This window comes from Scophthalmus maximus, chromosome 3, assembly GCF_022379125.1.
Source record: "Scophthalmus maximus strain ysfricsl-2021 chromosome 3, ASM2237912v1, whole genome shotgun sequence".
Classification (NCBI taxonomy): Eukaryota; Metazoa; Chordata; class Actinopteri; order Pleuronectiformes; family Scophthalmidae; genus Scophthalmus; species Scophthalmus maximus.
The window spans coordinates 4,030,296-4,056,129 of record NC_061517.1 but is presented as its reverse complement, the minus strand read 5'-3'; the positions used below and the strand labels follow the sequence as shown (position 1 = coordinate 4,056,129).

The window sequence follows — 25,834 nt, the reverse complement described above, 5'->3', positions numbered from 1 at the left end:
TCGTTGCAGAGCAAGAAGACGCGACCCGGCGCTCCGAGATGGCAAAGCTTTCGGCTGTCAGAGGGAAAACCTCGGGAGTGTGTGAGGAGAGCGCAGGGGAGGCGAGGGATGTTTGGTGTCTGAATTCACCAAAATGGACACAGGAGTACAGCTGCTCTTGTTCTCCCCCCAATCTGGATGGAACTACTCTGAGGACGTGGTATCGGATCGGTGCATAGATTTGCATTTTCGCCGACGCCTGATCCGGCATTTTGGCCAGTATTGGAGGCTCTTTCGATACTGGTGTCCGAATCGGAGCATCTCTAGTTTCAATATGTTCCTTCAGTAGTATCTCTGTGGCTTTTGTGCCGATGTTGGTATTTGGGAATGTGGTTGTTGATCTCGGCCCACGGAATTAGACTCTGGCTCACCCCTGAGCCCCATTCTTTGGTCATGTTCGAATGCACCCTGTGCTTTTTAAGGTCGTCCCTTCAACGGGGAGGGTTGACAAATCCGTTTCGTTTGTTGGTGTGTGACTGGCTGCCAGGATAGATGAGAGCAAGTCTCAGTGAGTCAGCTGGAACCAGCGCACATGGAACAGATCAGTCGAACACCCCCCGCCCCCCACTCCACCTCGTCCCGATGGAGAGCTCCTGCGAGCTATCTCTCTGACATCATACTAATAACAAAGACCTATGGATCAAGAGGGAGAAGCCTCGCCTCGATTAAATCAGCTCTGACCGGATCAGTCCCAGAGCAGCACAACGCCGTGACTCATTGACTCGCGCCGGGTGTCATTTACGGTACTGCGCGTTCACCGCCCTCGAGGTGCTAATAAAGAGCAAGATGTGGGTCCACGACATTTGTTTTTTGGATCTAAATATTATACATTACCTCCTTCTGACACCTACCTCCAAACACATGCACACATACTACGATCCCTCCTCGCTGCAGTGTTTATATTTGGGGTGTTGGCTTTTAAAACCCCATTCTGTCCGTCTCATAACAGCAGCGAGCACAGATGTTCATTTTAATTCGCTCCAGTTCACCCCCTTCCCATCCCTTCGCCTCCTCGGCTCCCATCCATCAGTCCACTGGTCATGTGGAAGAATTATTTATTAAACGTAACCAACGTCTGCTATGTGCATCTGAAATAATACAAATTTTCCCGTCATCAGAGGGAGCGTGGAGAACAGCTTGAGGTAAATATTCATTCGACGTGTAGCGGTTGTCGGGGAGGCTTTCGCCTCGGATTCTCGTCATATCTGCTCCTTGGCGTCCGGCTGCAAAAAAAGCCTTTTCATCTGCTGCGAGTGACTGATGTGGTTGCCCTCTCCTCCCTGGGCATCTGCCCAGCGTTATTGAGGAGCGCCTTCAAAGCGATGGAGATAAATCATGGGCTAAATGTCAGTATCCGGTGGCCAAACAATGTCCGTAGGCCTCACTAAGATGGAGTTATACACCTATATCCTTCTGCATATGTTCTCAGAAACCCTTTGCACCACACATACCCCGCATATCCCTCCTACTGAGAGATACTGAGAAGCATCCTGCTAGGCCGCCAGAAGCCCCAGTACATGATGGATGGATGTAATGTAGGAGAGTGGTATTTTTTCATGCGCGCCATCCCTGCCAGACGTCCTGGAGATGGACGACAGGGATCGGGTTTTCACTATGTGAGGGAGAAATAGTGGATACACCTCTCCTTTACATGATGAAAAGGAAGAGGAGTAAGGGACCAACCCAGGACCTCTGGAGTGATGAATTGTTGAGTAGCTGCAGAGGTTGTAACAGTTACAGTATGTTGAGTTTTGGTCAAGTGGCAACCCAGCGTGACGTCACCCATTGATTTAGCAAACTGCCGATTTGAAGCCTCGGGTGGATTTGGATCGTCCTTCCTATCGTCTTTTCCTACATATCCGCTTTTGCTTGACCTCGCCAGAAAAAAAGGCATGAGGTCAGGGAAAGGTGTAAAGGAGGGTTCATAGGACTAAGGAAAAGCCGCCTGCCGATCGTATCACACAAGCTTCTCAATCGACAGATGGACTCTGCCCAGTTGTCAAGCAGTTTGTAGAGTAATTGTTGGAATCATGTTTTTTTTTTTTTCTTTTTTTGTTCTGAGTACTTCAAGGACACCTCATTCATGTTGGGTTAAAGGTTGAGGCTGAAATATCATTCTTTACCTTGGAAAATGATCGCATCTTAAGGTCTTTTCATCATATCTGCTGGAGCGTTTTGCTCGTATCATCCTCAGCAGATAGATTCAAGAAATGGGTGATTTGATCAGAAAGACAGGCAATTTCCACACAGTTGGGGTGTTTATCCATTCGTTGAATTATTATTCATTCATGAAAGATGCCAACAATCATGACAAATGCAGAGCCTGTCTGCTCACCCGAAACCCAGTCAGAATTATGCAAAGCAGAGAGAAGTTTAAGCAAATACTTTACTGTTATGAAAGAAGAACCCCGACCACTCATATGTACGGCAACAGCTGGTGTTGCTGTATTCGTTTAATAAAATGGGTGTAATAAGTAATCAACAAATCAATTATTCAACCAACTGTTCCCGACGCTAACACGTGAAATTACGGTCGTGGTGTGCGGCCGACCCAGCATCTGGGTCGGCCCGGCAACAAGAGAGGCACGCATCAAACCGGCCACTGCATCTCCTCGGGCTGCGCTTTCGGTTTCGTACTGTTCTCAGCAGATGTGCCTGAAAAGGGAGTGTTACACACACGCGCAACTCTATGCAAAGCCTTGTGAAGTAACACACACAACGGCACATTGTGTCGGGTCAGCGAGTACAGCAAATACCTCAGTCACCGTGTAAATCTCTCTTGTTACGTGTGTGTGTGTGTGTGTGTGTGTGTGTGTGTGTGTGTGTGTGTGTGTGTGTGTGTGTGTGTGTGTGTGTGTGTGTGTGTGTGTGTGTGTGTGTGTGTGTGTGTGTGTGTGTGTGTGTGTGTGTGTGTGTGTGTGTGTGTGTGTGTGTGTGTGTGAGAGAGAGAGAGAGAGAGACTACGGTGTCCCTTGAGGTTCTCTTTGATTCATCGGGCAGCACATTGTCAGTGACAGGCCTAGTTATTGAGGCTAAGGGTGCATTACTTTACTTGCTCTGCAGAGCCGTGATCCGCAGGGTTGCTGCTGCGAAGCTGCTGCTGCTGGTCCGGAATATTTCCGTCGGGTGAGAAATCAAACTGCGGCTCAACTCTCCAACAACTTGAGGAAGACTGGACATTGTCCCTTTTCCATTAGTTGTTTTTCGGTCCCGACTAAAATATGCAGCGGTGCAGGTCTGCTCTTAATGTCATCTTCCATCCTCTGTTTGAATCCTTCCATCTAACCCCCATCTGGCTCCTTTCTCTCTCTCTCCCTCCCTCCCATCCTTCAGCGATACCCTGATCTATCTCTCACCACGACACTTCTCCCGTTCTCTCTGATTCACTGATGACAGCGAAACCTTTTGTCTCCCTCCCCGTACGATGGGAAGTAAAGATCACTCTCCATCATGCAGACGAGGGGGAAAAGATTGTTCGGCTCTTTGATCCATTCCTCCCTTTCTCATTCATTCTCTGTGAACTCTAGTGTGTGTGTGTGTGTGTGTGTGTGTGTGTGTGTGTGTGTGTGTGTGTGTGTGTGTGTGTGTGTGTGTGTGTGTGTGTGTGTGTGTGTGTGTGTGTGTGTGTGTGTGTGTGTGTGTGTGTGTGTGTGTGTGTGTGTGTGTGTGTGTGTGTGTGTGTGTGTGTGTGAGAGAGAGCTCACGTGCAGTTTTTTGTGGATTCATGTGTTTGTGTGAGTGTGTGTGGACAGACGGACAGACAGAGGTTTCAAACTGCAGGCTGTTGATGGTGCACATCGCAGAAGGGCGCTCGTTCTTCTTCTCCTGTGCATCACGTCCAGATGAACACGGGCAGAGGAGGAAACGGGCTCAGAGGCTGAAGTGTGCACACACACACACACACACACACACTCTCACACACACACACTCACACACTAGACTCTGCAGAATTATGGTAGGAATTTTTCCTATCCAATCATTTTATCTGGTCTGTAGGCTTCAGAAGGGAGCTAACCTCGCTGCTGGAGGTTTAAAGCTCTGCATTTTAGAGCAGATTAGAGCTGCTGGGATGTTGGTACCTAGACATGAAAGGGAATCCTAAAAAATAAAGACAGGTGAAAGAGCCTAAAGATACCTTGTTAAAAATATCACTCTTTTTATCCTCTATCGCATCGTTTCTCTTTGCTCTCGCTGCTGCCTGGTTGTAACTCTGGAAGTGCACGTTGAAGCAGTGCCCTCAGCGTTAGTGGATGGCAGAGGTCTCCGTGGCTTTTTAAGGTCTTGCTGAAATAAAACTGTACACTGCAGTTTGTACAGCCCATGAATGAATTAGTGTCACAGACTAAATCTGTTGTTTTTGCCAGCTTAGCAATGTTATACATTACCTGGTTTTACAGAAAGACTAGACCAAAGTCATCAGGGTTCATCCTTTAGGAACCATGAATTCTCTGATTTCAGTTTCTTAAAGCACCATTGTGTAATTTTTCATATTTTCTGGCGGCATCTGGTGGTAAAGCTGCAAACCGCAATCAACCGAGCAACAGACAGGGGACACTTTATGGCGGCGCACCGATGATCCCATTTTACGGTTTCCAGCAGCCGCTGAAATTTTTACGCAAATGCAACGTATTCTGGAACCGTTTTGTGCAACAAGCGTTTTCAACACGAGGTAGCAAACATGGAGACTCACGCGGAGGTCGGGTCCACCTCATGGAACTATATTCAACTCATTCAAAGATGACGAAAAAAAATCGGTTCTTTGTTGCAGGTGATCATACATATATGAACACATAGTTCATATATGTATGTATGTAAAGTGCCTTGAGACAATGTATGTTGTGATATGGCGCTATACAAATAAAATTGAATTGAATAGTTATGGACTATGGATATTCAATTGCTGTGAATAAGATCTTCTAAATATTACACACTGTAGTTTTAAATGTACAATGTGCAATATTTTCTGGTTTCTTTGCTTTGTGGACAAAACAAAACATAACTCGACAGAATTAATCGACAGATTAATCAAAAATGAAAATAATCTTTAGTTGCAGCCCCTTAGTCAAGATATTTAATTGGATAAGTAATAAGATTTACCTGCTGGTGGCACAAGAGTAAAGAAATCAAGCGATAACAGGCATCAGTACACCTTTCTCCTTTGGGCCCATGCGCCTGTCCACAGACCCACAGTGGAAGCAACAGACTGCAGCGAAGATAACAGTGCTCGGGGAAGAGGTTGGACATGGATACTGGGCAAAGAAGAGGCTAAACGTCATGGTCGGGCAGTGTGCTCCACATCACAGGAGGCGGACAGGAGCGGGGAGAAGGCCCCACCCGCTCTGGATGACTACAGCTCCAAAGAATCCAAAGGAGACAAACAAGACAACGGAGGCTTGACCCTTCATTCCAACTATAAAATAAAAAAAAAAACAATTGTTTTTCCTGTAAACCACAGTGGGATTAGAGGGGACACTGTCAAGGTCATGTCTCTTAACTAGATTCTGGATAGTGGATACTAACACAATGAACAGGGGGAGAACACGGTACTTTGAATTAATGTGAATTATTTTCGCAAAATAATTTATTGTTCCCACCTACACGTTGGCTGCTCGCTCTGAACTTTTCAGACTGTGTACACACACACACGTACTCCATATTGTCAACAGAATAGGTGTGTGTTAGACAAGCCAATAGTGCACTAAGCCAGTTTTATCTCAAACATGTAACTAATGGATATCCAGTGCAGTCGGCCAACAATAGCAGGCGAACCATGCGGAGCCAAGTATATATATCCTCTGAATGCCGAGTGCCCCATCTGCGGCTATTGCCAAATGCACTCGATGATTATCACGTCGACTGTAATAAAACCCCGCAACATTAAGTCTGCGCGCAGTGTGAAGCAGCAAGACGGTTCCTTTCAATTATCCGCTGAAAGAGTTGATCGCGGTCTCTCTCTCGCGCCAAGGTTGCAGGGATAATGCTCCTCTATAAACCCCGTCCCTTTCTTTGCTGTTCATACAGATTTGATCCTCATTTTATGGAAAATGTTGAATACTGTTCATTCAAAATTGCTGAAGAAGATCCGTGAAGTGACACAGCCTGGTTACAACAGGAACAGGGACTAAGGTGTGAAGAGGTTTTCAGGCTGGTCATTAGCCGTTTTTATAGCGACAACACCCGGCCCTGTGCAGGCTGAGCTTACATTCAGATACGGCCCCACTAATTGGATTTCAAGAGGGATCTATCTAACCTGAAGGGGGTGATAGTGGACATTGATTTCCGTCATGTTACATGTTTCATCCCCAAAGCCCATACCTCCATCCGCCATTGATCTCTGGGGCTCTGCAGCCACTAATTGACTTCACAGTGACTCCCCCCTTTTTTAGCCGCCCAATTACAGCCCTCGGCTTTAGCAGTGGTCGTGATCGCAACAGAGCGCGTCTCAGACGGGGGAAAACGCGCCACACCCAAGGGGAAGGTTGTACTTCGCCATCGACCACTATCACACGAGCGCGGGTTTGTTGGATGAGACCGCCGGCCGGTGCAATCCTAGATGTCCTCGTATTTGTCTCTGGCGTGTTAACGGAGAAAGCGACGGGACTGGATGTCCCTTTGACGCCAAGAGACTGTTGATTCTCCCTCTGTCTACCTGTCACACAGAGGGAGGGCGGTAACATCGTGTTGACCCAAGTTGTCAAATGAACCTAACGAGGTGGTAATTTGCAGATGGCGGGGGGGGGGGGGGGGTTCTCTCTGTTTTTTTGGAGCCGAGCTACTCACCCTAAACTCATTAGACGCCCACTGACACCCCTGCTGGTAACATCTCCGCATTGCTTCCACTCTCATTTAGGAAAAGCATTGTACCTATGCAAGGCCTGTTGTTATTTAACTGCCTGTTTACTGTCTGCCCGGATAAAATATCTGTACTGCCAGTCCAATCGTTGTTGGCCGTGTGGTGAGTGAGGGCACGCCGCTGTGCCCACGAATGAGCTGAGCTGCAGGGATTTTTTTTCGTAAGGACAGGTCCTTTTTTTTTGCTCTTTACAGAATTACAGTTCTTGTGCCTAATTCGTGACGCACTAAGACCGAGTGTTCCATATTCTGCGTGCAACCTTATCTGCCGAATAAAGGTTGCTGCATTAGCGATTGACAGATGTTATACTTTTGTTAGTTTCATCAAAATACTAGCTCATGAGCACGACATGGCTCTATGGATGGCGATGTTTTGGTCAGTGGGTCGGTTGCCCTGTCACCGCATGGATACTAAAGTATCTCTGCAACTTTTGGATTGAATTGCCATGAAACTACAGAAATTCATGGTCGCCAGAAGGATGAAGCCTACTAGTTACTCCCTGAATGTCATCATGAGGTTCTCATTTGGCTGAAACTTTGAGGGAAATGCCCAATTTACTTTTCTGTGGATTGCCATGATGCCATATAGTATCATGTCGCCCTCAGAGACTGCTAATGTACAGGGCCCAGAAATTGGTGCTACACCCCCTGTGTGTAGATTCTGAACACTAATACAAGGTTGAGACGGAGCCAGAGCGATCGAGGGGTTTTGGATTTCATTGGCGTTTATCTGCGCTGATCTGAGGGGCAGAAGGCAGACGGGTACGGGGCCGCAGCGGAGTCGGCGACACATCACTGGAAAGCAGAAGGCTTGTGGGAGAAAAGCAGAAGGTTAAGTGGATAGTGGTGGAAGAAAGAAAAAAAAAAAGAAGGGGGGAGGAAGTGGGAGATGCTGGGGATGGCAGATAGCTATTCAGAAAGTTATCTCAAACAAGGGATATCGAGCCGGGGCAGATAAATCTCCACAGAGGCAGAGATGGAGAGAGTGGAATAATGGTGAAAGGCCAGGAGGAGAGAGAGGCGGAGTGAGTTTCCACGTGTGTTCCCATGCAACATCATTGCACCCCCTCCCCTCCACTCTGCCCTCCCTCGCGCCCTCTGTTTTTAATGATTCTCCATCCTTGAACCGCCGCCGCCCCCCTCCCTGTATGAGAGAGTGTCTAATAATTAGATGACAAGGCACAAAGGCTTCCATTGTGCCCCGCATGCCTCGTACTATACCAGCCCTGGCAGGCCATTGATGCGCTGCCTTGTAACCTAGTGGGAAGCTGAGAGTTGCTGCCCCCCCCCCCCCCTTTTCTCTCTTTTCTCTCTCCGTCTCTGGCGATATGATGCCGCACGCTAACACAACCTGACAGGCGGGCCCACAGAGAACCAACCCCGTTGGAAGCGCTTGAGTGGGAGTTTGCTTTGGGCAGGGGAGGTGATTTGCATGTGTTTGTGTATTTGTGTGTGTGAGAGAGAGAGAGACAGCGAGTCAGTTGACCCAGTGGAGTATCTAACTTCCCCTGCAACCTGTGGTCGCAATTAGTACCCGTCATTGTCCTTCATTGTCCACACAGCGAGAGAACCAGCCGATCGCTCAAACGAATCCTGGGTGACATTCCCAGAATCACTCCCATCCCCTTTAACATGGGATCCATCCTGACACGGCGGGAGAGAATGTGATGTACTGTAAAGTGTTTGTGTGTGTGTTTTAGTTTTTTTCCCCCACGTCCCATAGATTCTGGGAACGTGGACCGCAGGCTTGTGGCTTTGTGGAAGCCAGGCCCATGAGCTTTTGTATCCCTGACATAAATTCCTCACATTCATTGTGCCAGTTTAAAAAAAAAAAAGAAGTTACATAATGGAGGGACGTGCTTCTTCTTGACGCGGCCTTCTCTCTTGCACCCCTTCCCATGCCGCAGTGACTTGACTGTTTCAACTTAAGCAAAGCAGCAGGCGCACGCAGCGAGGCTAGAAGCCCTGAAAGTCAAGAAATCGCTTGAAGTCTTAGCTTGTGTGTGTGTGTGTGTGTGTGTGTGTGTGTGTGTGTGTGTGTGTGTGTGTGTGTGTGTGTGTGTGTGTGTGTGTGTGTGTGTGTGTGTGTGTGTGTGTGTGTGTGTGTGTGTGTGTGTGTGTGTGTGTGTGTGTGTGTGTGTGTGTGCGCGCGTGCCTGAAGAGCAAACGCCCCAAGTACTGAGAAGGCGTTTCAACATCCAAAGAAAGCAAGAAATGCTCAAATCGCTTTAATCACATAAATGTAAATAAATAAAAATAAAACAGGTCTTTAGGCAGATGTTAAGGGGGGGGGGGATCCTCCCCTCTAACCAGTCACCATGATGCTGCTGATGCAGTCCCAGCGGTGGTTGTTGTATCCCCCTCAGGGGCCGAGGAAAACAACTTAATTTCAGTTACAATTTTATTTTTTTTGAATTAGTTATAGGCAGTTAGCTTTTCATTCCCCCCAGCAGCAGAAATCCATCCCTCAGTGCTTCCTGCTGGAAACGAGTGTCATAAAAAAAATATTGTGTTCAACTTTCATTGTGGAAGTGTTGGGTGCGTAGCCTGCTCTGCTTTTAAAAAAAACTTTCATGACATCCACGGCGGGGATATATATCTCTGTTACTATGCAGCGTGATTGGTTTTTTTTATTTCTTCAGATTATTTCTATATTTCTATTTTCTGCTTCAACTTTTGCAACTTAGATTTGAGCGGAGTTGAACTACTGGGAATTCAAAGTCTACATTGATGAGGCTGATCGGTGATGTGTCTGGAAAAACTGTCTCTAATCCGTTCAGTGCGAATAACAGATTAGCCCACTTCTTGCCGAATTAGGGTCCCTCCCATTTCCCTACCCCTTGGCCCTACCCCTCCGCTTTGCCGCATTCCCGCGTAGGGTAGGCTGTCCCATGTCTTTTGAAGATCGAGGGGTAGGGGGTTATCTACCCGTTCAAACAAGCCCTTCAAACGTAGGCTGGTCGGATGCTGACTTCAGGTGGAGTGGGAGAACGGAGGGGTAGGGACGGAGGGGTAGGGACGGACCCTTATGGGAAGAATCATGGATCTGTGCTGGTGTCTTTGTGGGGGACGTGTGTCATCTCACCGACTGATGTTCCTCCGTCGTACCTCAATGAAGCTCTCGGCTGGAGTTTGACGTTACTTTGGAGCCTTCACCTCTGCTTGATATTTGATATGTCAACATTCTCTGATCTGAAGAAGATCAACGGGATTTTGACGCTTGCGTCAGAGAGATCTTTGGAGGGAAAAAAGCCAAAGTAGAACATGTGAGGCACATTCCAGCTCTGATAACTGTCGGCTGCTGGTGACTGACATCATATTCCAATCTCCCCCTGCATGTCGCTTCCTCTAAGAAAGCGGCTCCTCCCTCCTCACTCACAGCTGGAAGTCCACATAGAGGAAGAGTGAGGGAATTCTCTCCGTTTCTTCCTTCTCTCTTTATCTCTCTCTCCTTCCTCTGTGTGATATTCTGTCACTCCGAGGAGAATGGTAAATGTCCCTCCTCTCTGCGATGACTGTGCAGACCCCTGCGCTTCCTCAGACTTTGCTGTGTGAAGCGGCGGCCCCTCATATTTCATCTTCCTCTTCGTCACGCGTACGTCTATTATATCTGACGGCTTCAATATGCCGTCTCTGCCACTTGGCACCATCTCTGCCACTTGGCACCGAGCTTTCTGTGAAGCGTCACGTGTTGTCGTCGGTCACACGAGTGCGGTGTCGGCCGTTTTGAATTTAAATGTCTTTTTAATTGTCTTGTAATGAAACGATCAGAGTCGGCGTTTTGCAGATGAGCAGCGTGAAGATGTCCTCCTGTGCGATTTCTAATTGTTGGACTGACCCAGATATTCTTTCTGTTCTCTCCTCCAGGAAAGGTGTTGAATACTGATTTGCGTCACTACCTCAGCCTGCAGTTTCAGAAGGGCTCCCTGGACCACAAGCTCCAGCAGGTGATCAGGGACAACCTGTACCTTCGCACCATCCCCTGTGAGTATCGCCTCCGCAGCCTCGGGCTCCTTTTTTTTTTTAAACTATTCCCTTCTTCGCCCCTCAGTTCAACACATAATATGATGATTTCTGATTCACGAAGGCCTGAAAAACTGCTATTCATAATCTCAGCATAATTAGTTAAAGCATCCACCCGTCTCCAGGCTTAATGTAACTATTAATGTCCCAGGAAAACTCGAGGAGTCTTTAATGATATGGAAAGCGAACGTTATCTGCCATGAGTGAAATATCCTTTAAGACGTCAGAGCTTGAAACTGAACAGGAAGAAACTATTGAAATCAAAAGTAGTTACGGACTTTCTCAGTTTTTATGTTTACCTTAGAATTAAGAGACATTCATTTTTGTTTTTGTTTTCTGAGCTTTCTCCCATTTCTTTCAAAGTAGAAGAATAAAAAACCAGGACCAAGCAATTTTTGTTTTCATACCCGAGTGATTTTAAAATGGACACCAAGGCCAACGGGCGTAGCTGAAAGAGCAGCGTGCAATTCTCTGGGCAGCACGAACTCAGAGTTGAAAAACCTCCACCCAGGAGGAGTTTCATTGTCAGTGTAACTCTCCGTCAGCATGTGGGGAAGATCTTGTTTCTGACATTTCGTGTGGAGGGAAAGTCATTTTTTTCCCCTAAAGATTGAACCATAAAATGTTAAACTGACGTTATAGAGTCATTTTCTCATAGACTTCTAGATACACAGTGCAGTCGCCCTCTGCTGGTCAGTCCAGAGAATACAGGCTGCAGACACAATTTTCCGGAACCCGGTGGCCACGTCCATTTTTCATATGCAGCGTCTGGTTAAAACAAGTAACATCTCAGTCTCTCTTAGGCATCAAGTAACATCTCAGTCTCTCTTACGCATCAGTTGCTTTGCTCAATTTCAACCACATCGTCTTTGAGATGATGAAAGTTGTTTGAGCGCCGCGTGCTGGTTTGAACCGATTCTTCACATTTGAGTCGATGTTAGCGAGTCATCAAGCGAGACGTGAAAGACTATCTCACACTGTGCGTTTCCCGAGTGAGAGGTCGCAGTCGGGCTTCAGCAGCTCAGCATACGTCCCCCGTCCACCCTGCTCATGCCGGCACGCCCGGTACCAAACCGCCGCCGCAGCGCGATGCCCGCGCTCATTGCAGCCGCCCCGAGCGGCATCTCGGAAGCGAGAGAGGCATGACTCTGCGTCTCGGGCTTCATCGGATGTCGCTCCCTGCCTCCCACAAAAGATGACAGGAGCTCAAGACAGTGCCAGGGGTCCGGGGCACCGCGAAATCCTTGAAGCTTGGCTAAATCCCCAAACCCCGGCTCGCCTTTTCTCCTTCCCCGGGCATCAGCATCCGTCACGGCGCGGCAATCAGCTCCACGAGTCTCACTGCAAGATTTCAAAAAAGAAATGATGATAGTGGAAATGTAAAAAAAAAAAGAAAAACCGCCGCCGTCCGAGTGCTTTTTTTGAGGAGATTGAAGAGGGGTTCTTTTTAAGTTTTTTTTAGGCCACTGAGACAAAAGACAGATCGTAGCTTCGCAGTGATTGAGAAATATAAGCACTTGTCAAAAGAAAAAGAAAACGCGTATTTCATATAAAGATTGCATTATCCACAATGCCATAAATGGAGGCCAGTGAGCCGCTACAAGGTCAAACACAGTTAAGTGCCAGTAACTTAATCCTGATTTTCACGTGGCCTCGAACATCCTGCTCCTTATTGTACATTTAGATAGAATCTCTCCATGTTGCAGAAGATTCTTCATCATTTTTCTTATCTGATGTGATGTTTTCTCGTCGGGGCGAACTGCGTCTGACCCTGACATTCCCCCTGCAGCATTTGTCAAAACAATCTTCAGTACATGTAAAACTTGCCTGGAGGGAAACAGACAATGTACAGTAGTTCACGCCGGCAGTGCCGGTGACAGAGGCTTTAAGGCTTTAGGCCACAATGTGTCTCACACGCCAGGTGATCGCTCACAGCTTTCTATTTGTTTTTGGCTTGAGGCTTTTGTCCCACGTTGTTCTTCGTCTGGTTGTTCGATTTGTCTTCAGAGAGACGCTGCTGTTCTTTTTCCAGGGAGAATATCTGTGTCTTTTCCTGTTTCCTCTTTATCCCAGACTCGACTTTCACTAAACTACGTCACTATGCGACAGCGGATTATATTGATATTGTTGTGAAACTACAAATTTCCGAAGATGAACTACCAAAAACTCAGCGGCTCCATCGGTTTCAGTGTTTTACCACCGTGTGACACAAGATGTAAATGATTCATATGTAACTGAAACTTACATGATGACTCGCGTCATCACAAAACACTCTTCTACTTCTTCTACTTCCGTCCGTGCATGGCGCGTCACGTTGAATATCGCTGCCACAATGAATTGTGGGGCGTCTATTTCTCCTTTCATTTACCTTCATGTACCCTACGCTAAAGGAGATAGGAAAGGAAGCATCGAAGCACCCTCCCTAATCATTTAGAGATTCCAAACAGGGTTAGGAAATTTGATAATTCCACCCCACCCTAGGCCTATACCTCAGCTGCCGGCATGAAGGCGGAACAAGAATATACGTTCCCATTACGCGTTTGTACCTTTAAAGGTGCAACATTACAAAAGAGGCTTATCCTCGTTTCCTCCTCGTCTTTACTAAGCTGTGACCCTTTTCGTGTTTTCAAATTCTATCACCTCTTAGCTATTTTTACAACAACGCCAGTGGCACCAGATGATAGAATAACATGTTGTGATGAGAAATTAAAACTGGGTGTAGGTGGGAATCGTCAGGTCAGGTGAAAAGAGTAAAAAGCTAAATAAGCACATTCCCCCCCTCCAGCCCCAATCCTTCTTCCAACAACCAGCTCGTGTTTTTTCTTCCTCTGTGGCTTGGCGGCGTGGCTTCTTCTCCTCTGATTGCTCTGTTTGACACAGCAAGAGATGGTCTCTGCAACAGAGACTAAGCCGTTTCAGATGTGATGGCTCCCGCTGCAGTCGGCATGGATGTTGACACAGAAAGAAAATGAAAAAACACGCAGGGAGTGTGTTTGGCTACAGTGCAGTTCCTATTGAACTGAGTGAAATTCCCCAGTGCCTGCAGCGCAGCCAGACAGCAGAGTGCTTCAGCTTCAGGTACTGTAAAAAAAAAAAAACTGTGTAGTCTGGATGTTTTTTTATGTGTCACAGTTGAACATCAGCAGTGCAAAATGTGATACTTTCTTAAACCAGCTGCAGCAGTTATGGCAGATTATTATTTAATGGCGGTAACTTTCGCAGGAGCTGGAAATGCACGTGTGCAGCGCTACACTTCTGGAGCAGCGGCGGGATTTATTTAGTGTCCTGGAAAAAAATCCTGGAAGTGGCGAGGCTGTAATCAGTAGTGTTGTCGGAAAGACGGTGGAGGAAAAAGTTACAGTACATGAGTTCACAAATCCATTGCTTGGTTTATTGCTAACAGGATGTCCCAGAAAATATCTGGTATAAATATTATTCTTAGTTGAGCAACGTTATGCTGACAAACATTTCATTGTACTTCATTATATTGCCATGGAAACTAAGCTGAGTGAGATGCCATAAATAAAAAAAAAAAATCGTACAGTTATTCAACAATCGTGCAGAAGGTCAACAGGTCACCTAACTAAAGCTTCTCCTCTGCTTCTCCCCGCATTTCATTTATTGATATTGTGTTTGCAAAAAATTGCCTCATGGGTCACAATTCATCTTCTCAGTCAACCCAGCCACTGCCTACGAGCTAGTAACTCCTGTTAGATGCTATCAAAGATATGTGTTTATATCTCGTCGTAACTCGTCAGTTATTAAACTAATAGATCATGGAAAGCTTATGTGACTCTATCACTTTAAAAGACCAGAAGCCGCGAGAACGCCGGTTCCCTGGACCTGGCAAAAATGTCAATCACACATTTCAACGCCTAACACTCTTCCGTGGTGTTCTGACAGCTGTGCTGAGGGTGTTTTTTCTGAATAATGAATTCGCAGCTTGAATAGTCAAAGCTCTGTTGACTATACATGATGGATCGTAGACACAGATTCTCCCCTGAGTGCTGTGTTTGGACTTGACTCACGTCCCTGTGGGCATGTTGGAAACAGTGTCACCCCCCCCCCCATCAGTGAATAGATCATTCCACGTCTTTGGACGTTCCCTTCGACTTAAACCGTGTCATCATTGGCAGGTACCACTCGGCAGCCCAGGGAGGGGGAAGTACCCGGTGTGGACTACAACTTCATCAGTGTGGGGGAGTTCCGTGAGCTGGACGAAAGCGGATTGCTGCTGGAGAGCGGCACCTATGACGGTAAGTCTTAAAACACCATACAACCGAGTGTTGGCCTTGATTTTAGCATTTTGCCCAGCGCCATCTTGGTTTTTTGAAAGCGGAAGTAACCATATTTGGAGGAGCAGGGCGGTGGGTGGGGTCTGACTGAGAGCTCGCCCACTGCGCGCCCACCTACACCTGCAACCGTGCAACTATTGGACGGTACCATCTGTCAATCACAGGGTATCCATGTCCCAATATCGTCTATTTTACTCTCAATGAGAACATGATTTACAAAATGAACATCATGCTGTAATGAAGAAGACTTGAAACTAGAGATTGAGATTCTTTTTGCAAAAAGACCAGCAGAGTCTCCCTCTGCTGGTCATTCCAGAGAATGCAGGTTTCAGGCTCCCCTACTGCTACGTAGCTAAGGCGGCGACCATTGATGGTGAAACGTGTCCGTTCGCACTTCAAATAGCATTTGTGTGTATGGAAGTTTGGTGTTTGGTGTTTGCAGCCAGCTTTTTACAGTTGCACCAAGAGGAAGTCATTTACAGCAAATTCATTTTTGATAACTGTCATCCTACCCACGTGTGGAAATCAAATGACCGACTTCTGTATGTCTGTGCCACGAGCTCACGAAGAAATAACTCTGCATCATGAGCATTATTCATCGATGCTGCAGCTCGACCTTGATGCTATAAATACTGAGGAATGGGAAGAAATAGGCCAGAAAAGATTTGGTCTTGCTGTGAAAACAAGGGAGGATAATTATTTTGTGAATGTACTTTTCAATGAGAAACTGCCGAAATGAATAGAGTTGCGCATAACTGCGACACATACCGTGTGTGCTGTCTTTGAGTCAGTGTTGATTCCACTTCCTGATTGTTTTGAACCACACCACGGATTGATTAATCGAGAAAAAATAACAGTCCGATCGATCCATCATGAAAATAACCGTTAGTTGCAGCCCTAAGCTCAAGGAAACCGGCAGACGCCCCAGAGTTTGCGGAGAAAGAGACGAGGTAGATATAAAAGCACGGAGAGTGGCCAGGAAAAAACGAAAGTTATGTCCTCGGGACGGTGCATCGTCCCGGGCCGCCCTGGGGACACGGCTGCAGCTGAGGGACAATCCCCCGCGATGCCCCGAGGCCCCCGGCCATTAGCCTCTCTGGCGATTTTGCTGAGCTGTGCGCCGCCACAGGGTCGTCAGGTGAAAAGTCAACACATTCGGCCGTGCCGTCAGACTGACACAGGGGAAAAAGAAGTGGAGATAATATATCCCCCGGGGGGTTTTTCTTTGCCTGCTCTCTCGTCTCGTCCCGCAGCCAGTAACCCTGACACTATGAACCAGTCAACAGGATGAATAATGGACCTGCTCCACACGTGAGTGTGTATTGAGATTCGTAAACCCTCAGAGAGTTGCTCATTAGCTTTTGAACCTCGGGGTCGCCACACAGAAACACACATCTATCTATACAGGCCGACTCACCCGGAGGCAGCAAAATGAGAGGTGGCCTGTTTAATGAGTGATGACGCCACGGTGAGTGTGTCGCTCCAGCGTTTTGTACAACACAGAGCGTACGTCAGGGCGTGTTGGTCGGATAAGAGAGCAACGACACATGGCTGTCGTAGTTGGTGGTGCGAGAAGATTAAAAATAGACTTTTATGGAGTAAGATCTTCATATCACGCAGACTCTTTATTTTATCGTGTCACGGTTGTAGTATTCCCCCCGTTTTATGTCCCCTATTGTTTTTTTTTATGGCGTTTTTATCGTTTCCATGCTGCAAAAAAAAAGAAAAAGCATTTCCCTATTGTTGGAGAAGCCCTGAACGAAACTGAAGCTTGAGAATCGAGGGCTCAGGGGAAACCACACTTCGCTCTCCTGCCTGCTTTTTCCTCATGTCTCTCGCTTTCCCGCTCTTGCGACACGCCTGTAGATTTTTCCTGTCCGGACGAGGCCGTAAACAAACATCGAAACCTGGGCGGCCGTTTTTCGCCGCTGTGACTAATCCTCCAGACCTGTAGACAGCGAGGGCTTGACGCAGCCCCGCGGTTAATCTGTAACCAAGAGCGACTCCCCCCGTGCCGCCGCTCTGCCGGAGCCAGTGACCGAGACAGTTATGGAAGCGAATCTGTCTCACCAGGCTTTGAAATTTAAACGGCACTGAATTTCTACTAATTAATCATTTTTTTTGCATTGAAATTATCTATCAGAATTTTTTTGCATCTGAATTCAACACTTCAAATTTTCAATATCTGATTTTCTCTTGTTTTTCCAGTGTAAAAAAAATGTGTTAAAAAAAATTCAGTGTAATTTTTTAATTATATAATAATAAACATGGATTTTTTTTACATTGAAAAACACAAGTAAAAATCTGTTTAATGTATGAATTGTAAAATGATAATATGATAACAATAATAATGTAATAGTAGAAATTCAGTGCTGGTGAGAAATAGATTGTTTTTTGTTTTACACAATGATGAAAGTGTCAGAGTGTGAATAATACCTGTCGCCCCGGCTGTGTCGAAACTCTCCAAAATTGGATTTACTTTTGTCTGTCTGTCTGTGTGTGTGTGTGTGTGTGTGTGTGTGTGTGTGTGTGTGTGTGTGTGTGTGTGTGTGTGTGTGTGTGTGTGTGTGTGTGTGTGTGTGTGTGTGTGTGTGTGTGTGTGTGTGTGTGTGTGTGTGTGTGTGTGATTAATCGGTTCAAGTAGTTTTTATGGTGGTAAGAAAAAGTCTGAATTCTCTGATTTCCGCTTCTTAATTGTGAATATGTCCTGGTTTCTTTGCTCCTCTGTGACAGTAGACTGAACATCTTTGGAGTGTGGACCAAAACAAGACATCATCTTGAGAGTTTTGGAAACACGATCGACAATTTTCACCATTTTTGGGGAATTCCATGGACCAAACAACTGATCGATTAATCGAGACATTAACGACAGATTGATCGATTATGAAAATAATTATCCCTAAACTGAAGCAAACAAGGGAAAAAATAACATTGCCTCTTACAGTTACTATGAAGATGATTCAATTCATTCTTTGATGCCACAAAATATTCCTTCCACTTGAGAATCGTGGATTTTTACTGGAAAAGCGACGACCATGTGCCGTGCCCTGGCTTTGCTGGACCACGTTGCCTACAACCATTATAATAATAGGGTCTTTTTTGGGGGGGGGGGTATCGTAGGCTTGGTGTGAAGTTCTGAGGCAAAAGCTGCTTCCCTGTGTGGATTAGTTGGAAACAGGGCCAGAAGTCGCAGAAAGGTGCCGTGCTGTAGCAACAGCCTCCCCTCTTAAGGAAGGAAAGATGCCTGGCTGATTAAAAAAGTATTACCTCAGCATTTAGGACTGCGCCGCCGATAGCAGGGGGAGTCAGGTTAGTGTTGGTCTGTGCACAGGTCCAAGGTGTGTGTGTGTGTGTGTGTGGGGAGGGGGGTAGAAGATGGATTGATGGATGGATGGATGGTGGGAGGGATTAGGGTGGATGACAGCGGCTCAAATATGAAAAAAAATAAGGATGAAAGTAAAGATTGGAACGGTGTGTACTTTATCGTGGGTGTCACTGCGCAGACTGACGAGATGAACATAAACTGGAAGAGGAAGTTTATTTATGCGAGGCAGGGCCACCTAACAGAGGATTGTGATGCCGTGCACCGCACACACACACACACACACACACACACACACACACACACACACACACACACACACACACACACAGGAGCGCAGGCAGTAGAAGAATGCCGGGCTGACGAGGTTTGGCTCGTGAAGTGTGGGCATCCATGCCAAGCGGCTCTGCGCCAAGCCCGGAGCACAAGACGGGCTTCAAGCCGCCCCGTGGCCCCCGGTCGGCGGCGGGGCGGCTCTTGGGACAGAACTGGGCTCTGCCCCAGAGTGGAAGCCCATCCTCAATGATTAATGAGGGTGTGCGACCGCGGCTGGCAGGTTCAAAGAGGCGGAGGGATAAACGTGTGGCGGGAGGATGGTGCGGGCGGGGGGGGAGATTGTGAGGGCCGAGCCGGAGCATACACCCTCCAGAGATTTTTCCCAAGCTTTCCACAACATAGGGGAAGTCTCCGATTTCCACTTGTGTTTGAAAAGCATGGCCACGGAGACCATCCTGCTCGCATTCCCCGTTGCTAAACGACCACGGATGGCTGGCGTCTGTTGCTCTGCAGCGTTTCCGTCGTATAGCCGAGAGGTTGTTTTTATCCTCTTTTTTTATTTTTTATTCTGAAGCATGTGGTGGCGTTTAGAGGGGAGATGAGACTCTACAGTTTTTATTCAGATTCTCACGAACTGGGGATGAGACATGCTGGCAGCTGCTGACTAAAACAGATGGCGTGACATCAACACACACACACACACACACACACATTCTGTCTCACACATAAACACACATAGGCCCCAGCAGTGGCTCTTTAAGCTCGGGGTCTCTTCGGGCACGGGAGCCTCCAAACTGGAAGCGAGTTTTAAAAAAAAAAGTTCCCTCCGACACGAAACTATGTCTTACTGGCAGCGAACACGACGGAGCATGTGTAAAATGAGTGGATGGCTGTGTAATCCACTGACAGTGCCAAGTCAGCGTTGGCCCAGGCTGTTGAAGTGCAAATGGCTTCGGTTTCACAATGTGTGTCCAATGTGTGTCCACCCACCACCAAAAGAAAAAAAAGGTTCTCGCGTTTCCTGCTTTCACCTTCAACACGACTGGTACATGATTTTTTATTTCTGTATTGAAATGCTCATGACCAGCTGCGTGGCGGAGAACCCCCCGAGGTCAGGAAACCTGATCCGTCATGAGGGAACATCCTGTGGGAAAGAAGGACTCCCGCCGTGGATGTAATATTTACTGTCATTTGTGCTCCACTTCTTTCTTGTTATTTTTTTGGGGGGGGAATAGCACATGGCTGCTTGTTGATTGGTTGATCCAGCGCCCACGCCAACAGGTGTCTAGTTTTGTCACACACACACACACACACACACACACACACACACACACACACACACAGATATGGGGAGCTATTAGCATGGTGGCTCCCAGGCTTTTCTTTTTTCTCCTTTTTTCTTCTTCTGCAGCCCATTAATCTTGGGCAGTAATTACGGGGGAGGTATGGGCCGGGTCACCCTGACATCATTAAGGGTGTCGTTCAGTATTTGTGCCGGCGTCCCAATACCAAAGGTCTCTGTCCCGATAATTAAACATCGGACTCGTTAATGAGGCGGAACCACTGTATCCATCAGGACCACGTGGAGCTCCGACCGGTGTGTCTCCCCCTGCCTCAGTCTCAGGGGGAGATCAGGACGTCGGTTGTCAGGGGGAAGCACGGGCCTGTCGTTTTTCATGGGGTGGTGGGAGATTTTGGCTTCGCGTGGCCAACCTGTTGATCACCCTTGGGCAAGTATTCAAATGTTAATTTCGTCATTGAACTCAAAAATAGAAAAAAGAAAATAAACGTGCACCAATTGGACGGACCAGCTGTCAATCTCGCTGTATCCACGCTCCAATGCACATAATGCTTCATCGTCTATTTGACTCTAAATGGACCAAAATGAACATCATGGTGTATTGAAGACGACTTGAAACCATAAACTCCTCAGGAAAGTGTTTACTGACGTTACAAATCAAGAGTTATTTTCTCACATACTTCTATAGAAACTGACTTTTTTTTTGCAACTAGTGGAGGCGCCCTCTGCTGGCGATCTCAGAGAATACAAGTTTCAGACATTTCTGCATTGGCCGGTAACTATACGTCCATTTTTTCATATACAGTTTATGGGAAAACACTGTACGGACAGAGAGAAGAACAGATTCTGTCAAATTCTGGATGCAAATATGAAGAAACTGAAAACTGAGAAGAGGCCGGCTTCTGCATCAGGATAGAGAGCAAACGTCAGAAATCCACCTTGACACGAACAACTTGTTCATATATTTATGAAACACAAATCATACGTTTTCTGCCTGAAAAGGATGAGACAATGAATCCATAATCAAAATCATACTGAAAACTCTGACAGTTTACACTTCTCTGCTTTTTCTCTGGATGAGAATGTGGTGACCATCACCACATTCTCATCCAGACTGATTGACAGTAAATCCAGCGTCTGTGTTGTCCGTCGATAATGCCGCGGTGCTCGTCACATGTCACGTATCATTTGATCTGATATTCTTTAGTGGCCCATTTGCTTATTTATTTATTTATTTATTAATGTATTTATCACGTATCTATTAGAATCACAAATGTCCACCTGTTTGAACCGTCGCCGCCCGTGCTCCAGCTGTTCTGAATGATTAAATCTCATCCCTATTTGTAACAGCTATAGTGGAAATCTTTGATATGATAAAACCAACTATATACAGTTTTCACATTAAACGGAAGACAGGACTTTATTTGTCACTGTCGAATATTAATAGGATTAACAATTATTATTATTATAGAAATAACTAATTATTTTAAAAAGGAGCAGCGGCTGATTAATAAATACTTTATTACAACGTGATTCTACCTCGCACTAAATAAAATAAAACCGCCGCTCTAGACGCACAGGGAGCCACAATTTGTGAATGATAAATTGTGTTTTTTTGTAAAATGACTAAATGAGACGCCTCATGAGATTTAAGCAAACGGCTCATTTAATGAACTGGAGCCCAAAAGTCCCAAATCCTCAAAGAGAAGCGACTGACGTTAAGTGTTCAGAAGAAGTTTTAATAATAATCCAGCCTCTGGTGTGTTTTTGTATATTTAGAGATTCTACTCAAAAGGTTGCTTTTCATATTTGCGTCTCATTCCTACGGCGTAATCACAAACATCTTCATCTTCTCGTCTCGGCGCCCGCCTCCTCGCTCTGGCCACTGTCTTCCAGCTCTCTGACTGACTGAGGCGTCTCGAAGTGCGCCTGTGTGATCGCCGTGCAGCCCGCGAGTGTGCGCCCACACAAATTACCGCGTCTAATTGAACGCCCCCTTAATTAGCATTTCAGTCAGTCGAGCGGCCTGTTAATTACAAACCTAGTCGGGGGTTTTAATGGTTTAAACAAGGCACCGGTATCAAAACTTCTTGCATTAGAACATGGAGTCCTGTAATTACCTTCTCCGGTTGTGATGTACGACTTTAATATGATTTGTTGCGCTTTTATTTACATCACAGGTTGCAAGCGTTGCTTCCACGTTGCTGTCCTCTTCACTTTGTATTGACGTGAGAAGCCCATCGATCTTTCTCTTACTTTATTTTATTGCCTTCCTCTCAATAATGCAAACAATAGGCTTTTATCCAAATGAATGAAATCAAGAATCTTCATGTTGCTCTGTGCACCGTCGGACTTTAATTCCACCGTCGTCTCCTTTTCCTCCTTTATTCCCCCTCTCTCGTTTCTCTCTCCCATCCCAGCGTCCGTCCCCTCGCTCCCCGATGAGCCGTCGTACTGTAACTGTACGGTCTCCAGCTCCTCGGACTCCTCAGCTCCGCCCTTGACGCGCTGCAATCCCACACAAACACCGGAGGACCGCGGTTTCCCACGTACAAACACAGAACAACCAGCCGAATCAATATTTGTACTGTTACCTTCCCAACTATTTCTCTCAGCCTCATGTGCTTTTAAGTTTTGATCCTTTCCGTTACGAAAGAGAGAGAGAGAGAGAGAGAAGGTACCGAGTGGTAAAGTGGGTCACCCCTCTCTCCCATAGTTGTGGGAAGACTCGCTCTGCGGAGTGAGGCCGCTTTGTTGCCCGAGGCACCGACATGACAGCAAAGGCAAACCGAAGGCCCTCGAAAGGGGCAAGCGAGTGCTTGGAGATACCCACCTTGGTATAAACGCTGTAGTCACGTTTTTTCCTCGTGGAGTGCAGCAGCAAATGTCACGTTCCAACAGTTGAAACAAACGTAGACTTTGAAACACGTGAGATTACAATAAAAAAAGACGACATGAACACAAAATGATATATAGTCACCCTGTGGGAGGAACCCGGAGAGAAAGGCCCTGGTTGGTTGGTTGGTTCTTCTTCTTGCTGTGAGGCGACAGCACTGTACCAAATATTTTGAAGCAAAGAAAATGAATTAAGCACATTAAGCTTGTTTTTTTCGCAGATGGGACACGAGCCAGGGATCATATCTGTACCGATACCTTACACGCTCTCGTTCGATTGTTTCATTACTCCTCGTATGAAACTTCCTTGGACCAGCAGTGTGGGTCTGTAGGGACACGCAGCGGGAATTAGCAAAGAGTAAATTGCATTCAAATATTGAGGGGGGGGGGGGATAAAAACACTCTGCCTGATCCAAGTGATCATTTTCAAAAACCCGAGACTTACGACAGCAAACGTTTGGCCTCACTTCGTTTCCGACCAGCACGACTCGGCCAGATGTGATTTGCAGCCAAGAGCCAGACTCCCCCTGTGACTTTAAAAGACATTCAAAGCACTTTTGCAATTGCTGTAAAGTGTTCGCAAACAAAGTGGTGTTGTTCTTAGTGGTCTTTGACCTTTCTGTGGCGTGCAACGCCCAGTGAAGTAGACCTCTAATCTCTGTGCCGACATCGTAATGCTCTCACGAGATTGAGAAAAGTCGTTGAAACAAGGTTCTCCTGCAGGTTCCCTGTCGTTTCCCACGAATAAGTTCAGAAACAGATTTTGGGCTGAGCCGAGTGTGTGTAAGAGTTATTTATGAATCGCTCGGGGTTATGTAATGAATGAAGTCACGGAACGAACGCCTCCGTGCGTGGAAGTATAAACACATTCACAGTCTCCCACGCCGTCGTTCCAGGAAACTACTACGGGACCCCGAAGCCCCCCGCAGAGCCCAGCCCCGTGCAGCCCGACCTGGTGGACCAGGTTCTGTTCGACGAGGAGTTCGACTCCGAGGTCCAGCGGAAACGCACCACGTCCGTCAGCAAGATGGACAGGAAGGACAGTGCCGCGCCGGAGGAGGAAGAGGAGGAGGAGAGGTCTCCCATGGTCAACGGCCTGGCTGGTGAGAGACGCCGCCGACTTGTGTTTTCGTCTGAGGTTCTTACTTTTGAATGAATTCATTCATTTGTTTTCCCGCAGTTCATTTATGTTAATTAGGAAATGCAAAGCAGCGAGACGTCCTTTCTTTCTTCTCCTTCGTCATTCTCCTTTCCTCTCACAACGCACATTTCTCAGGATTGGCCGCTGTGCACTGCGAGTTCAGCACTAAATCACGGCCCCGGCAGAAGTCGGGAAGCCGCCAAAAGCGTTGTCTTGCGATCAATAGAGGGTTTCGGTCAGAGGGACAGACTTTGCCCTTGTTTGAGGAGGACGTCCTCACGTGGCTCACGGCACAAATGGAACCTGTTCCAGCGAACGGTGAACTATCTGTCCACAGAGTTAAGGCAGATAGGAAAGCGGCTGTATAACTATGAAACACTATGAAATGGTTACGAAGCCAACACTTTATATAATAGGAATCCTTCTGAAATGATTTTTATTTTTTTTTAAATTTTTATTTTCTGCACCATTCGCCCATCGTTAACCAGCCAACCGCACAAAGCAGCAGCAGCAGCAGCAGCTTCTGGCTCTTTGTGGCTCCAGATGGAGCAGCCCCCCCCCCCCCCCCCCCCCCCCCCCAGCTGGCCCGTCCTCTGTCCAGGCCCCTAACTGACCCCAAACACACCCTGGCCTGGTGCAGTGGAGTCTGGATTATTAGCCAAGAAGACCCAGTGCTGCAGAGCCAGCTACTGTCCAGTGCCTATTGAATCACACTACCAGTTTTGCTGTTAGGGAGGATACTCAGGCAAATATTGAAAAACCTGTAGCACGAGCACCTGAGTACAAAAAGACAAGCAAGGAAAGAAAAAGAAAAACATTTTCTAGCCTGAAGAGACGACACACCAATGCAGCTGCAAGACATTTTGAATTTTGGGAGTTATTTTTTGTCCCCACTTTCTCAGTCTTTCGTCATTAACATGTTACTGCCGTCAGTATCACACACTGTATATATGAATAGACCAAACCGAGACCTTAAGCAATCTGCAACGTACAGCAAATGACGAATAAGTCAAATCATACATCTATTTGTATTCATTGTATGATGCACAAATAAGTGGCCTCGTCTCACGTCAGTGATGTGATCATATAATCTCCGTTGTCTTGTGCTGTAACAAGATGACGGCAGCGTGGAGCCCGGCCAAGAACAAATCCACCCAGCGCAGACGGATGTCACACGCAGTTAATTGCACCTTTTTGTCCTCGTGTGGATGGATTGGATTTGTATTTGGAGTGTTGTGGACGTCCAACAAAAAGGAGTAGCCGAGGACACATGGCCAGGCCCCTGAGGGGGGTTTAATAATCATAATGGTCATGCATTACCGGGAACAAGCAGTGTCCCTTTTTAGCATTGTCGCCGATTTGTGAAGCCTACATGCCCACGTTTGCAGCTCTCTCTCTCCCTCTCTGCCAGGGCTGAATGCAGCCATGGCCCCGAGCAAGTGTGTCTGTGTGTCGTCATTTATTCTGACTTTATAAGTGATGAATCCCCCTCATGAAAAAAAGAAGAGGGCCGCCGAATTCCCGCACGCACACACACACACACACACACACACACACAAAAAGCTATAGACGTCTTCCAGTCAACAGCCGTCACTTTCCATCTCTGCCATTCGGTTACCGCAGCCAAACATACTGAGCATTCATGAAGCTAGGTCACACACGGCCAGATGAGAACCTGCAGATGAGTGCCT

General features: G+C 46.8%; 1 protein-coding gene across 2 annotated transcripts in view; it reads left to right on the top strand.

Annotated features, from left to right (window-relative positions):
- The window catches only part of magi3a (membrane associated guanylate kinase, WW and PDZ domain containing 3a), a 105,522-nt gene that overhangs the window by 52,559 nt on the left and 27,129 nt on the right, over nucleotides 1-25,834 (top strand). For both annotated transcript variants that reach the window (XM_035645890.2, XM_035645893.2), the window contains exons 2-4: nucleotides 10,759-10,875; nucleotides 15,051-15,170; nucleotides 23,899-24,105. In XM_035645890.2, the coding sequence (XP_035501783.2) occupies nucleotides 10,759-10,875; nucleotides 15,051-15,170; nucleotides 23,899-24,105 (444 nt within the window). The remainder of the gene's footprint in view (nucleotides 1-10,758; nucleotides 10,876-15,050; nucleotides 15,171-23,898; nucleotides 24,106-25,834) is intronic.